The 13,095-nt window shown below is 44.2% G+C and overlaps 1 protein-coding gene across 3 annotated transcripts; it reads left to right on the top strand.

The window, feature by feature from the left end:
* The first annotated feature begins 2,418 nt into the window (after positions 1-2,418).
* LOC123364661 (myosin regulatory light chain 12B-like) lies at positions 2,419-12,494 on the top strand. 3 transcript variants are annotated; one of them, XM_045006952.1, is made up of 5 exons: positions 2,447-2,571; positions 3,215-3,444; positions 7,555-7,753; positions 7,928-8,089; positions 11,983-12,494. In XM_045006952.1, exons 3-5 carry the CDS (start codon positions 7,570-7,572, stop codon positions 12,153-12,155), a joined length of 519 nt encoding a protein of 172 aa, XP_044862887.1. In that variant the 5' UTR covers positions 2,447-2,571; positions 3,215-3,444; positions 7,555-7,569; the 3' UTR covers positions 12,156-12,494. The 3 variants fall into 3 exon arrangements, with proteins under 3 accessions (XP_044862885.1, XP_044862887.1, XP_044862886.1); XM_045006951.1 differs by having other exon boundaries at positions 2,448-2,571; positions 3,215-3,329; XM_045006950.1 differs by lacking the exon at positions 3,215-3,444 and having other exon boundaries at positions 2,419-2,571.
* The last annotated feature ends 601 nt before the right edge of the window (positions 12,495-13,095 follow it).

Below are 13,095 nucleotides of genomic sequence, written 5' to 3' on the forward strand. Positions count from 1 at the left end.
CGATCGACTTCTCGGAGTTTGATATATTGCGTCTCATCTAGACGCGATATATCGAACTCCGAATGCACTCCCGTCGACTCCGGAACTCCACCACCGCGAACGGCGGTGGCGGAGTCGACGGGGGAGCCGCGGACTTCGATCCCACGCCGTCAGGACGGGTAAGTAGTTCGAACTAAGGTAGTTCGAGTTCAGCATAGCTGAACTTGCGTACCTTAGTTCGAATCCCCCCGCTAGTGTAGACCAGGCCTAAGAGAGCACAGCCGCTCCGTGTCAGATCCCGCAAAAATGATGAGCTGCATGCCATTCATAGGGGGTGCCCCTGCAACAACCCCACCTGTTGCTTCCCTCCTCCCCCAACCTTCCTGGGCTACTGTTGCAGTGTCCCCCCATTTGTGTGATGAAGTAATAAAGAATGCAGGAATAAGAAACAGTGACTTGCTACTGAGATAAAATGAGGGTGAGGCAGCCTCCAGATGCTATGATAGTCCAGGCAGTACAGAATCTTTTCTTTACACATGAAGGGCAGGGGCTGATGGAGCTCAGTCCCCAGTTGCTATGATGAAGATGGTTACCAGCCATTCTGTACCATCTGCTGGGAATGACTGGGAGTCATTCCTATTTTTACCAAGGCGCCCCCGGCCAACCTCACCGAGGCCAGCCAGGAGCACTCACGGGCTAATGACAAGAACGGATTCTAGTCCTTTTGTTCAGTACCATCTGCCACCAGGGAGAGAAGAGGATGCTGCTGTTTAGCTCTCCAGTACCCCGTCTACCAGCAGCATGCAGTAGACATAAAGTGACCTTGAAAAAAGGCGAGAAACGATTTTTTCCCTTTTGTTTCACGGGGGACAGGGGGGATTACATTGACGAGCTATACCCAGAATCACCCCGGACAATGAGTTTGACCCTACAGGCATTGGGAGCTCAGCCAAGAATGCAAATGCTTTTCGGAGACTGCTGTGGACTGTGGGATAGCTGGAGTCCTCAGTACCTCCTCCCTTCCTCCATGAGTGTCCATTTGATTCTTTGGCTTTCCGTTACGCTTGTCATGCAGCACTGTGCTGTGGACTCTGTATCATAGCCTGGAGATTTTTTTCAAACAGCGATCATATCCAGTATCTCCCGTACGGTCCATGCTGGAGCTCTTTTTGGATTTGGGACTGCATCGCCACCCGTGCTGATCGGAGCTCCACGCTGGGCAAACAGGAAATGATATTCAAAAGGTCGCGGGGCTTTTCCTGTCTACCTGGCCACTGCATCCGAGTTCAGATTGCTGTCCAGAGCGGTCACAGTGGTGCACTGTGGGATACCGCCCGGAGGCCAATACCGTCGATTTGCGGCCACACTAACTCTAATCCGATATGGTAATACCGATATTAGCGCTACTCCTCTCGTTGGGGAGGAGTACAGAAACTGATTTAAAGAGCCCTTTATATCAATATAAAGGGCCTCATAGTATGGACGGGTGCGGCGTTAAATCGGTATAACGCTCCTAAAATCGGTTTAAACGCGTAGTATAGACCAGGCCACAGTTACAGAGCTGAGTTTGAAAATGTGACCTGAGTGCAGCTCATGGGCTCCAAATGGGCAAACAAGAGACCCCCACCATTCCCTTTATTAAAAAAAAACAAAAAAACAACAACAACCTCATGATTTTAAGCCAGTCTCCTGATTTGGCAGGGAAGGCTGACTCATGACATAACAGCCTTCATGCACCTAAAAGGTTGCTATAAAGAGGAGTGTGACAAATTGTTCTCCTTAACCACTGAGAACAGGACAAGAATATCATGGGCTTAAATTGCAGCAAGGGAGATTGACGTTAGACATTAGGAAAAAACTTCCTAACTGGAACAAATTACCTAGGGGCAAGTTGTGGAATCTCTGTCACTGGAGGTTTTTAAGAGCAGGTTAGACAAACACCTCGCAGGAGTAATCTTAATACCTAATCCTGCCCCCCTCAGGGGCCCGACTAGATGATTTATCGAGTCCCCTTCTGGGTTTACACTTCTATGATTCTGAGTTTTAAACAGGCGAGATTGGAATAACACCCGCTCCCCAACTGCAGGGGGCGCCAGAGCAAGCGGGGAACCCTCCATCGCCCCCGTGAGGCCGCTACCGCGCCGGTCAGCAAAGGGCAGCACAGCCCCGCCCTTTTCCTGCGCTAACTATACGGGTTGTGCACGAGCGCGCTATAGGGCGGGGTTACCTGTGTACGAGTCCTCGCTAGCCCCGCCCCATGGAACGCAGTGAGCTCACCAGACTGCACCATCACAGCAGCGAGGGGGGGGGTTACGGCCCGAACCATCTCTGCCGGGCGGGGGTCGTGAGCAGCAGAGTTACTGCGGAGCAGCCGCGCTCCCCTCCCCACGGTGTGCGGTGCGGCTGCGCCCAGGGCCCGACTGACCCCCTCTCCGCGTTGATGGTTTAGCCCCTGTGTCGCCCGTCCCCCCCCCCTCTGGCCGGGCGGTGGTTCGCTCCGGCACCGCGCTCTCCGGAAGTGTTGGGGCAGCTCGCAGCACGGCTGGTTCCTGCCAGTTCCGATTGGACCCGAGTCTCTAGCGCAGCCGCCAGGTGAGGCCGCGCCGCGCGGGCCGGGGAGCCGAGCCCGGTGACAGCGCTGGGCCCGGGCCGGGGCGGGGCGGAGCGAGGGGCCCTTCCCCAAGGCTCTGGCGGGCCGCGCCCGGGGGCGGAGGGCAGCGCAGGGCCGGTCTCCGCGCCGCACCCCCGGGCAGGGCGGGACCGGGCCCCGCCTCGCCTCGCCCAGGGGAGACACCAGGGTCCCTGCTCCCGGGGACCAGGCCCTGGCGCGCTGCTGCGCCGACTGACGCGGGGTTCCCCGGGGCCCTGCGCGAGCATCCCAGGCGGACCCGGCCTGACCGACCACGCCCTGGGCGCCCGGACAACCCGGAGCTGGGGGCCGATTCCGTCCCGGCCAGTTGCCCCGTCAGCCGTGAGAGCGCCGGGAGGGGGCGGAGGGAAACCGCTTGCAGCCCCGTTCGCGGAGAGACGGGTCTGAGCCGGGCAGCGTCTGTGCGTGCGGGGAAAGGGACTGGCCGGAGACGGCTGCAGAAAGCCATGGCAGGGACTGGGAAACACCCCACCCAGCTCGGGTGATGCTGAGCTCGGCAACCGCTCGCACTGCGCCTCCGCTATGTCGCATTTTTTAGTCCGGAAGGGTCCGAAAACGTTGTATAAACTGTATCTACGTACCCAGGAATTGGTTACACTCGTCAGTGCAGCGCAGCTGTAGGGGAACGTGGTCTGACAAGAGTGAGAGAGCAGTGATGGAAGGGAACTAATGGAATAAAAGAGAGCAGAAAATAGGAGAGGTAAGACAAGGAAAGGAAAAACAAGTGTCCCCTTCAAAGTGGTGGGTCTAGTCACTGAACTGAAGCACTGATTCCAGAAGAAGCTAATTCAAGCATTAGGAAGTTGTACCCCAAGGTGAGATTACTCAGAGATAAGGGACAGACTATGGGGAACTTCCATGTAGGGTGACCAGACAGCAAATGTGGAAAAATCGGGACAGGGGGTGGGCGGTAATAGGAGCCTATATAAGGAAAAGACCCAAAAATCGGGACTGCCCTATAAAATCAGGACGTCTGGTCACCCTACTTCCATGGCTCTTATGTTCTTTCCAATTAGTGGGACATTGGCATACTTTGACCTGCTTCTGAAATGGAACTGTCCTTTTTATTATAGGGTTGAGGGTGACACTTTATTGATGTAAATACAGTGACCAAACTGAGTGTTGTTTTTTTAGGCTCTGACTGTTTTTAAACTTGAGTAATGTATTCATATAGCACCACACACTACTATTTGCTGTGGAACCGTGCAGTTCAGTGGCTGAGCATTTTAAGAGGCAGACTACTGATCAGTGCTTTGTTTGCTCCACCTAATCTCAGATAGTGAGTAAAATGCAGACCACAGACCCGCTTCTCATTCAGACTGTGCAAGCACATGGACCTAGCTATCATGAGAGCCTCTGGGTTTTATAGAGCCATATGAAAATCCAAGCCAACTTTACATGATGGGAAGAAGAAACAGGCGCACTCTCAGATATTTACTATTTTTAACTGCTTCTCCTTGTGCCTTTTTGTGCTATCTTTCATGTTAGAAATAGCCCCTAATTAGACAGTGGGAAATTGTCAAACTCTGATGAAAGCTCCTCAGTTTGCCACATAGGTGGGAAAACTTGTAAACTTTAAATCCACGATATAGCAACTTCCTTGCTAACCTTGGCTTTAATTTTTTCCATTTACAGTTTGTCTTAGAATGTAGTGAGGTGTTGCAGTTATATCAAAGAACCAGGTTGCAGCTATAACTGCAGTCTTGAGAAATTAGGGCAAAACACAATAACTCCTCACTTAAAGTTGTCCTGGTTAACATTGTCACATTATTGATCAGTTAGGGAACATGCTTGTTTAAAGTTGTGTGATGGTCCCTTCTAAGGTGGTTTGGCAGCCGCCTGCTTTGTCTACTGCTTGCAGGAAGAGCAGTGCGTTGCAGCTAGCTGGTGGGGGCTTGGAACCAGGGTGGACCGCCAGCCCCCATCAGCTCCCAGCTCCCCGAAGTTCCCTGTACAGCAGCTGCCTGCAGTTCAGCTGTGTCGCACCCCCCACTGCCATATGCTGCTCCTGCCCTCTGCCTTGGAGCTGCTCCCCGAGATGCCTGCTTGCTGTGTGGGGGCGGGGGGAGAGAAGGAAGAGGGGAGCTAATGTCATGGTGTCCCCTCCCCCCTGCTCCTGCACCCCACTTACCCAATCTTCCATAGAGCAGGGGAGACAGACCAGGACTCGAGACGGAGGGAGCTTGCAGCAGCTGCCTATCAGCAAGCTGATCTAATTAACAAGGCAGTGTACTTAAGGGAAATGGACATATCTCCCTCCATTCCTGCTGCTGTGTGTAGAGAGAGTGTTAACCTTGAGGGCTCAGCCAATTGCTAGTTCATCATTTAGCAGTAAAGGAAATATCCCACTCTGACTCCTCCACCTCAACCAAGCTTCACAATCATCATCACTGTGTACCAGTATTAAATTGTTTGTTTAAAACTTATACTGTGTGTGTGTGTGTGTGTGTGTGTATGTATATATATATGTCTTTTGTCTGTTGAAAAAAATTTCCCTGGAACCTAACCTCCACATTTACATTAATTCTTATGGGGAAATTGGATTCGCTTAACATTGTTTCGCTTAAAGTTGCATTTTTCAGGAACATAACTACAACGTTAAGTGAGGAGTTACTGTATTTGGGCTTCTAAATAAGTAGTCTGTTTTCTTTTTAAGCAGTGAGCATCTGGCAACTTTCAGTGAAGTTCATTTAGGCTATATCTTCACTGCATAATTAACCTGGCTCTTAATTAATAGTTTACCATAATTCTCCTCCCATCCACAAGCAAAAAAAGCTATAGTCTTCAGGGTTTTTTTTGGTGCTTTCAGCCTGAGCTAGCTGCATTTACTCCAGCTGGTAACTTGCATACCTTACTGTGAGGACACTGACTAAACCACTTGAGTGGTGATAGTCCTCCAATGCCTTCCCAAAATGCCTTGCCACAATTCTCTCCTGGGCATGCCCAGAAGGATAGACAAATTCTTCCACAATTCACTAGGAAACAATCATAGATCACTTCAGCTTAGTGCAGCTCCAAAAACATGGAATGGCCTCCAGAAGTTGTCTGAACATGTGGGAGTGCAGCACTGCTGAGGACACAGTAATTTGGGTAAGGCTTTGCAGGGTGGCTACTCACATTTGGGCTAATGAAGCTAACCTGGCTTCTCAGGGATGCCGATCACTTGAGTCAACTCTGTTGTGAAGACATAGAGTACTGTTTTGAACATTTGGTTTTGGGAGATTAGTAAAAGTGCTCTAAAGAGGACTTTTCCCCTAGTTCATAGATGAGTGAGCAGTTGTTATATTATTTAAATGTTTACTTTTAATGAAGGGCACATCAGTTCTTGTGTATTATAATCACAAGTTTTAAAAGAATAAATTTTAAACAATAGCTGATATCAGTCATGTTATTCAAAGATACATTAGCAAGAATATAACTTGTGGGACCTTGCCAGCTGGAGGTCTGGTAAAATAATAGGGGAGAGGAAAAGAAGGCAACTCCTATCCAAGTCAAACACTCAACAGATGCTCCTATGTATAAAACTTAGGTCCTTTAAAGTTTTCATGTGGATGAGTTTTCTCTCCACTAACAAGCTACATTTCCAATGCAGATATTATCTTCCTTCCCACGCAAGCCATCCTCCTGTGGACTTGATAAAGTCTTTAGGAGCAGAGCCTGGGAGCTAGTTTACACTGGCAAGTCACGGCAGCGCTTTAACGTGGCTTATGAAGTCACAGCAGAGTTCTCCCAGTTCTCTTAAAAAAAACAAAAACAAAAAAAAAACCCATCTCCACGAGAGGCATAGCTACCAGTGCTGGGAGCACAGCTCCCAGTGCTGGTGCTTTATAAAGCTGAAACTTGCTGTGCTCAGGAGGGTGTTTTTTCACACCCCTGAGCGAGAAAGTTGCAGTGCTGTAAAGTGCCAATGTTGACAAGCCCTCACTTTGATGGGCCTCCAGGTCTATAGGAGCAGAGCTTCCTTTCTGCAGATCTATGTAGCACCCCAGTTAAACTTTGGAACACATCTTAAGGCCATACGTGGAATGGAAAATTCTAAACAAAAACGGTTACCCTTAAGCTTGAAAGTGTTTCAGTGGAATTCAGTTTACGCTTACCTCTCCCTCCCAAAAATGTGCTTTTCAATAATCAGCTTCAAAATTTTTTCCAAATGTTAGATCTGGAACCTATCAGTTAATGGATCCAGCCAATTCCTTTTTTATCCTTAATCTCACCCCACCTTTATTTACCATGCTCATCCCACTTTAACTTTGCCCTTAAAGTTTTCAGAGTTTACAAGCTCTGCTTACTCTAAAACAGGTTTGTTTTTTTAACATCAAACCAATTATTTCAATTTGTAAATATATTCTTCTATTCCACCAACCTTCTATCATATTAGAAGCCATGGAGCTCCATTATAACTGATGCACCTTGGAAATATATTCCTTCAATACTGTCATTGTACATTTAATAAACTTTGATGGGATACATTCTACAGCATATTTTTATTTCAGAACAAAACAAGAGAACAGAGTTAAGGTTGGGTTTGTGTTGTAAACATATTGATGTGATAGTGACTTGTGAATGATTATATGGCATTGGGAAACGGCTTAAATGTCTTAGCACATCATTTCCAGACTGTACAACTTCACCAAAAAAAGCCCCAAAATGTTGACTCCTCTCATAAAGCAAGCATGATATTTTTTCATTTTCAAACTGAAGTCTTTTAATGACTTTTTTTGTTTCATTTGTTTTCTTGTATTTTTCTCTTTCTCTCCCCTCATTCCTGAGGAAGAAAAGGGGTTCTGGTGATGAGTTGGGGAGTAGGGGAATGGTAAACCTTTATTTCATCTGCTAGCAGTAAACTTTAACTGTAAATCGTCATTACAGCTGTTATGTAAGTTCTAAGTTTGTATTTCAGTCAATGTATTTACTTCCCCCTCCAGAATCCAATAATCAACATGTCTAGCAAAAGGGCAAAGACAAAGACCGCCAAGAAGCGCCCTCAGCGCGCAACCTCCAATGTGTTTGCAATGTTTGATCAGTCACAGATTCAAGAATTCAAAGAGGCCTTCAACATGATTGATCAGAACAGAGATGGCTTCATTGACAAAGAAGACCTGCATGATATGCTCGCTTCCCTTGGTAATGTTCTCCAGTTACAAAATTGTTACTTTCTGGTTAACAGTTGTCTCAGATAAGTCCAGTAGTATGAATTGGTTAAAACTTCAATATGTGAGAAGTGTGTTGTGAAAGATGACTAACTTCTAAATGTGTACAGTGCTCTTCAATTTTAAGAAGTGACTTATTTACTTGTAGGAAAGGATCCCACTGATGCGTACCTAGATGCCATGATGAATGAGGCTCCAGGCCCCATTAACTTCACTATGTTCCTTACAATGTTTGGTGAAAAGTTAAATGGCACAGATCCAGAAGATGTAATCAGAAATGCTTTTGCTTGTTTTGATGAAGAGGCAACAGGTAAGTGGATGAAACACCTCTCTTGGGATTTCTGGTTTTTCTAGTATTGTTCAAGCCTAACAGTATAATCTAAATTTGATACATAGGTGAGGATCTGTTTTGCTAACAGGCTCATCTTGATAAAATGTGGTATGACACAGGGACAGTTGTCCTAACTTTCATGTCCTATCAAATGATAAGAAACTGATATATCAAACTTAGAGTGAAGATGAAGATTGTCCTCTTGTCTGTTTCTGTATGAGCATTTGCATACCAGTATTTGTCCCCTATGATGGGACTTCAAGGAAGAACATGTAACTAGCCAATATGCAAACTCCCCAAAATGGAGTGTGAGATGTAACTGCCTGAGGAGAAGGAATTCACCAAAGTAGAAGGCTGGGTGGGCAAACATCAATTTCTGTGGCTTTTAAAATGTAACTGAGATGGGAGGCCTTTAGTTTGAAGGTAATTGACTTGGCCCGCTCTCCAGACCCATACATCCACGCAGTATCCAAGGCTCTTGTTCAGGACCTCTTGTTGCATCTTAACTACTGTAATCTCCTCTTCTCTAGTCTTGATGCCAACCACATTATCCCCTCCTTAAGTCTACACAAAATGCCACTTTTCCTGGTTTCACTCTGACTACATCACCCTGACTGTGAATTCCCTGGTGTCTTGGAAAAAGGTCATTTCCGTTGTTGCAGAATCACAAATCCATGGGGCCCAGGTTGAAAGAAATGAGGTGGTCACACCTCTCAGCTACTGTTTCAAGATTTCTGCTGATTCAGTCAGATGCCATTGCATTGGTTTGCAGTCTTTTCATGGTTCAAAGTTATCTTTGAAACTGCAAGTCTAGAAACTTAATTTTTTTTAATGAAAGTTGAGATTCTGGAGCACAATCCAGTAGAAAGGGGTGAATTCCGGAGTACTCACTATACTTGGCAAATATAGTCCTATAAGCCCTGTGGAAACTGGGGTCAAGCCTTTTAGCGTGTTTTGAAATTACATCAGTTTTATACCACAGGTGTCATTACACATTACCTTATCTCACAATTGTCTCCTGTAGCATTTTTAATCTCATCTGTGGATATGCCATCTGAGCCTATCAAAGTGTATTGTCCAATTTCAAACAGCTATTTTGAACCTATATTTTTAGCACCTTTTGCCTTTTCAAGGGATATCCCCTTCCTGCTGGAGCTTAGGTAAACAACCCTTCTTTGGTAAGGTCTTTTCAGATGTTAATTGACTTCCTCCCTCCCTAAGGAAATGTCTCAATCTTCTTCTAAAAGAGGAAGTCTGTTAGTAGAGGAATTATTTTCTCTCCACAGGTAGTCTCTTATTCACTATGCCTACAGTTTAGTCTGTATGTCAAAAAAGAGCATATCAATAAGAACATATAGAAAATTTTTACTCAGAAGTATTGTTAATGTCATGCTTTCTAGCTTGCTTATTTATTTATCATCAATTGGCTTGAAAGGTGCCTCTGGTTCAGCCCCCCTCCCACCTACTGACAAGGTTGACTTCACTATCTGTAAAGCATCCCTGATAGATCATTTTTAGTCTCGTCTTGAATTGATTCCACAATCTCCTTTAGCATCTTGCTCCATTGCCTAATTGTATACTTTATTTTTCTTGACATTTAACACATCTTTCCTGCTGATAGTTGTGCCTCTTTTTTGTCTTCATTGACTAATAAATATAAATGTTCTTCATAATATCCGTTCATACGTTTTTGACCACTATGTTGTTGCCTTTGACTTGTTTTATTTCCTGAGATCTGTACTTTGAACAATGTGTTGTTAAGAAACTTATAGTTACCTTGAACAATTTTCAACATTTATCAGTTGTCTCCATCTGCATGCATATGTATATATTCTGGGTCAACTAACTACTGTTACCTCAGTTCTACATCCGTGTAACTCTGTGTGATTAATAATGCCAAGAAAGTATACAAAGGAATGGAGTTTTTAATGGTGTGAAACTAGAGTAATGCAGTTGTGACCCAGGCTAACTTGATATAGCACATCTTCTTCCCCATTTGTTTTTCTCTCTCCCTCTGCAAAACATGTCATCCTTCTATACTGTAGTTGTATATACTACTCCTCCATATCTGTCCAAATAGCACCGGGAACCAATCTAATTGTACTGGTAAAATTTGTTCCTCTATTCTTAGTTCCCTCAATATCTGCTTTGTCTCTGACGGTATGCCCCAAGATCAATTCTAAATTAGTTGGTTTTATTCTTTTATTCCATCTGCCTTAGTGAGGCTACTTTGTCGTATTCTGTCAGTATCCTGTTGAGTCTTGTTACCTTTGCAAACTTTTCCTAGTTTGGTAGCACTGTTCAGAGCTTTAATCTATTAAAGAACTATTCAGATGGAAGAATTCAGTTCCATGTAGATGATCCCCACCACCAAAAAGTCCTGCACTCTTATGACCAATAATCCCTATGCCATCTCTTGTCACTCATTTACCTCTAAATATTCTACTAGTTCTGGGATGCTAATCTGTGTAGTCATCTCCTTCGGTTGTTGATCCAGGTCTGTGACGTGCTATGATCCCATCCTATGAGCATCTGGCCCTGTTAATATGGATGTGGATAATTGAAAGCTTCTCTCCTGCTGTTTTTAAATGTAGAATATTGGTTTAAACTCTTTAACGTTGCGACACCATACAAAGGCTTGTCCACCACTCAAAGGTTGCTTTTGGTCCACTCTGCTTGTCTGGCTTTCTGTCCTCCGGTCTTCTCTGATCTCTGCTCACTGAGGTTATCTAGTTCCTTTCTAAAGCATCAGTCTCTGCAGAACCTGTTTCTTCACATGCTGGTTGTTTACTCCTTAATCATTGTGGTGTACAGCTGTCTTGCACAGTCTAATAGTCCTTCTTGTAGCAGTCTGTCAGCTAGTTTGTTTATGACTGGTTTGTCTCCAGCTAGAGCTCAATAACTTATCCTTGCATTTGAGGCAAAGTAGGTCTCTTATCTCGACATCAGGATGTAGCCCATCCTCTGCACTCAGCTGCTTCTGCCATTTTTTTCTCCACTCTCCACTTTTTTGTACTTTCTAAACATCTCTGGGATTATTTGCAACCAATGGCTCTAGTAATATCCATTGATAAGTTAACCTAACTTGATTTTCAGTATCCAAGTCATCTTAGTCATTTTATCCCTGGGTTAATAATTTCCTTGTGTTCTGCTAATCTCAATTTATCATAAAATAAGTAGCTTCAGTTATCTCACCTTTTCTGGCCCATTTCCCTTCCTCCAACTCCTCATAGCAATATTTCCTGCCTCCTGATTTAACTTGCTCAGGCTGTCTGCAGGTCTCCTCAGTTATAAAACCTCCTCCTGGACATGTGCCACATAATTTCAGTATCCAAATGAAACCCCCTCTAGCAACAGAACTTGACAGCAATGAAAAAGCCAAACTGTTGCTATTTAGTCATTAGAGGAAACTACTAGGTGTATTTGTGCATCTGCTGTAAGGTAAAGTTAAGAAGAATACAATCCCTTAAAAAAAAATGCAAATTGCACAATAAAGCAACAGTGACCTTATTTATTCCTGCCTCAGTTAGCAACGTCTTGATCTTCCATTTTAAAAATCGGTTTCAAGTGCCTGTACTTCCATGTACTATATCTTTGTAAAACAGTCCGTCTTTTCATGAATCCTTGTAAATTGTATCAAAGCAACTGCCTCTCTGGAATTTGAGAAGATTAGTTTATGGAAGTTTTAATCATGTCATGAAGAGCCATTCTGGTCTCTTGGGGCAAGTACACTCATTTATTGTATGCTATAAAAGGCAGATACGTATCTATTGCTGTTGGCATGACTGTTTATCCTATTGTTGACACACCTTTGCATTTGAAGAAGTACAAAATATTCTCTATCCTGATTCCTTGTATATATTGCATTCTAGGGGTCATTCAAGAAGATTACCTGAGAGAGTTGCTGACAACAATGGGAGACAGGTTTACAGATGAAGAAGTAGATGAGCTGTACAGAGAGGCACCAATTGACAAAAAGGGAAATTTCAATTACATTGAATTCACACGCATCCTTAAACACGGAGCAAAAGACAAAGATGATTGAACAAAACTGCAGACACCTGCAGATAACTTCTTGTTTTTCACTCATGTTAATTTCTCAGGGTTGTTTTGTTTTGTTTGCTGGTAGAACCTGTTGCATGCAGTTTAGCTTCACAGCTTTTGCCTTTCCATGAATTTATGGATTTCAGACCATTATGGCACACTTGCACCTCTGTAATCAGACTGGAAATGGGGGATTTTATTGTAGTGAAAAGGATTTGGTGATAAAGATCAATGAATGTGAAGGCCAAGGGAAAAAGACCTATTTCTGGATTTTTACATTTTTATAATAAATATCATTTTGAAATAAAGATTGTTATATAAATAAAATACCTCATTAAACCTTTTCTTGTAAAGAGGCTTTTCTAACAATAGGAGGAAGCATTTTCCCAAGTTGAGTTATATCCACTTTTGACATTTTTAGTTCAGAATTAAAATGCTAAGCAGTGGGTTTACAACTTGTAACGTACAAGTCTTCATTTAGGCGTTACCATTCTTGCACTTAAGTTGGGCAGTGATATTACATTTTGTGTAACGCAATGAGGAACCTCCTTTATTTAAAACTCTGGTACAGAGCAAAGGAATGGTTCCAATCTTGGAAGTCAATTTGCTTGGTGTTATGAAAAAATCCTGGAGTTGTGCCCAGTGTTAACTGTACAGCATTTAATATTCTGGTGACTTTAGTTTTTTGTGGAATATGCTAGGCTTTTCCAAAGGGAAAATATTAAGTAAATGGAAGATTTTTTTTGGCTAGACATGACCAGAACACCTGTTTCATGCTCCTTACAACGTCTGCAGGAGTGAGCCTTCTGGCAAATCTCAGACCTGTGGTGGTACTAGGTTTCTTTTTAGTTGATGAAAAATATTTTCTCCTTTTCCTCTCTTCTTGCCATCCTCTCTCAAAATTATCTTTTGGCTTTGGGGATGGACAGAAAGTGTGAACT

The sequence above is a fragment of the Mauremys mutica genome, chromosome 2, assembly GCF_020497125.1.
Source record: "Mauremys mutica isolate MM-2020 ecotype Southern chromosome 2, ASM2049712v1, whole genome shotgun sequence".
In the NCBI taxonomy this organism is placed as follows: domain Eukaryota; kingdom Metazoa; phylum Chordata; order Testudines; family Geoemydidae; genus Mauremys; species Mauremys mutica.

Excerpts from the sequence above, each read along its gene's own strand:
- LOC123364661 (XM_045006950.1), top strand. The coding sequence starts at position 7,570 with ATGTCTAGCAAAAGGGCAAAGACAAAGACCGCCAAGAAGCGCCCTCAG. Across the intron at positions 7,754-7,927 it reads TGATATGCTCGCTTCCCTTG|GAAAGGATCCCACTGATGCG; the intron begins GTAATGTTCTCC and ends ATTTACTTGTAG. Across the intron at positions 8,090-11,982 it reads TTTTGATGAAGAGGCAACAG|GGGTCATTCAAGAAGATTAC; the intron begins GTAAGTGGATGA and ends ATTGCATTCTAG.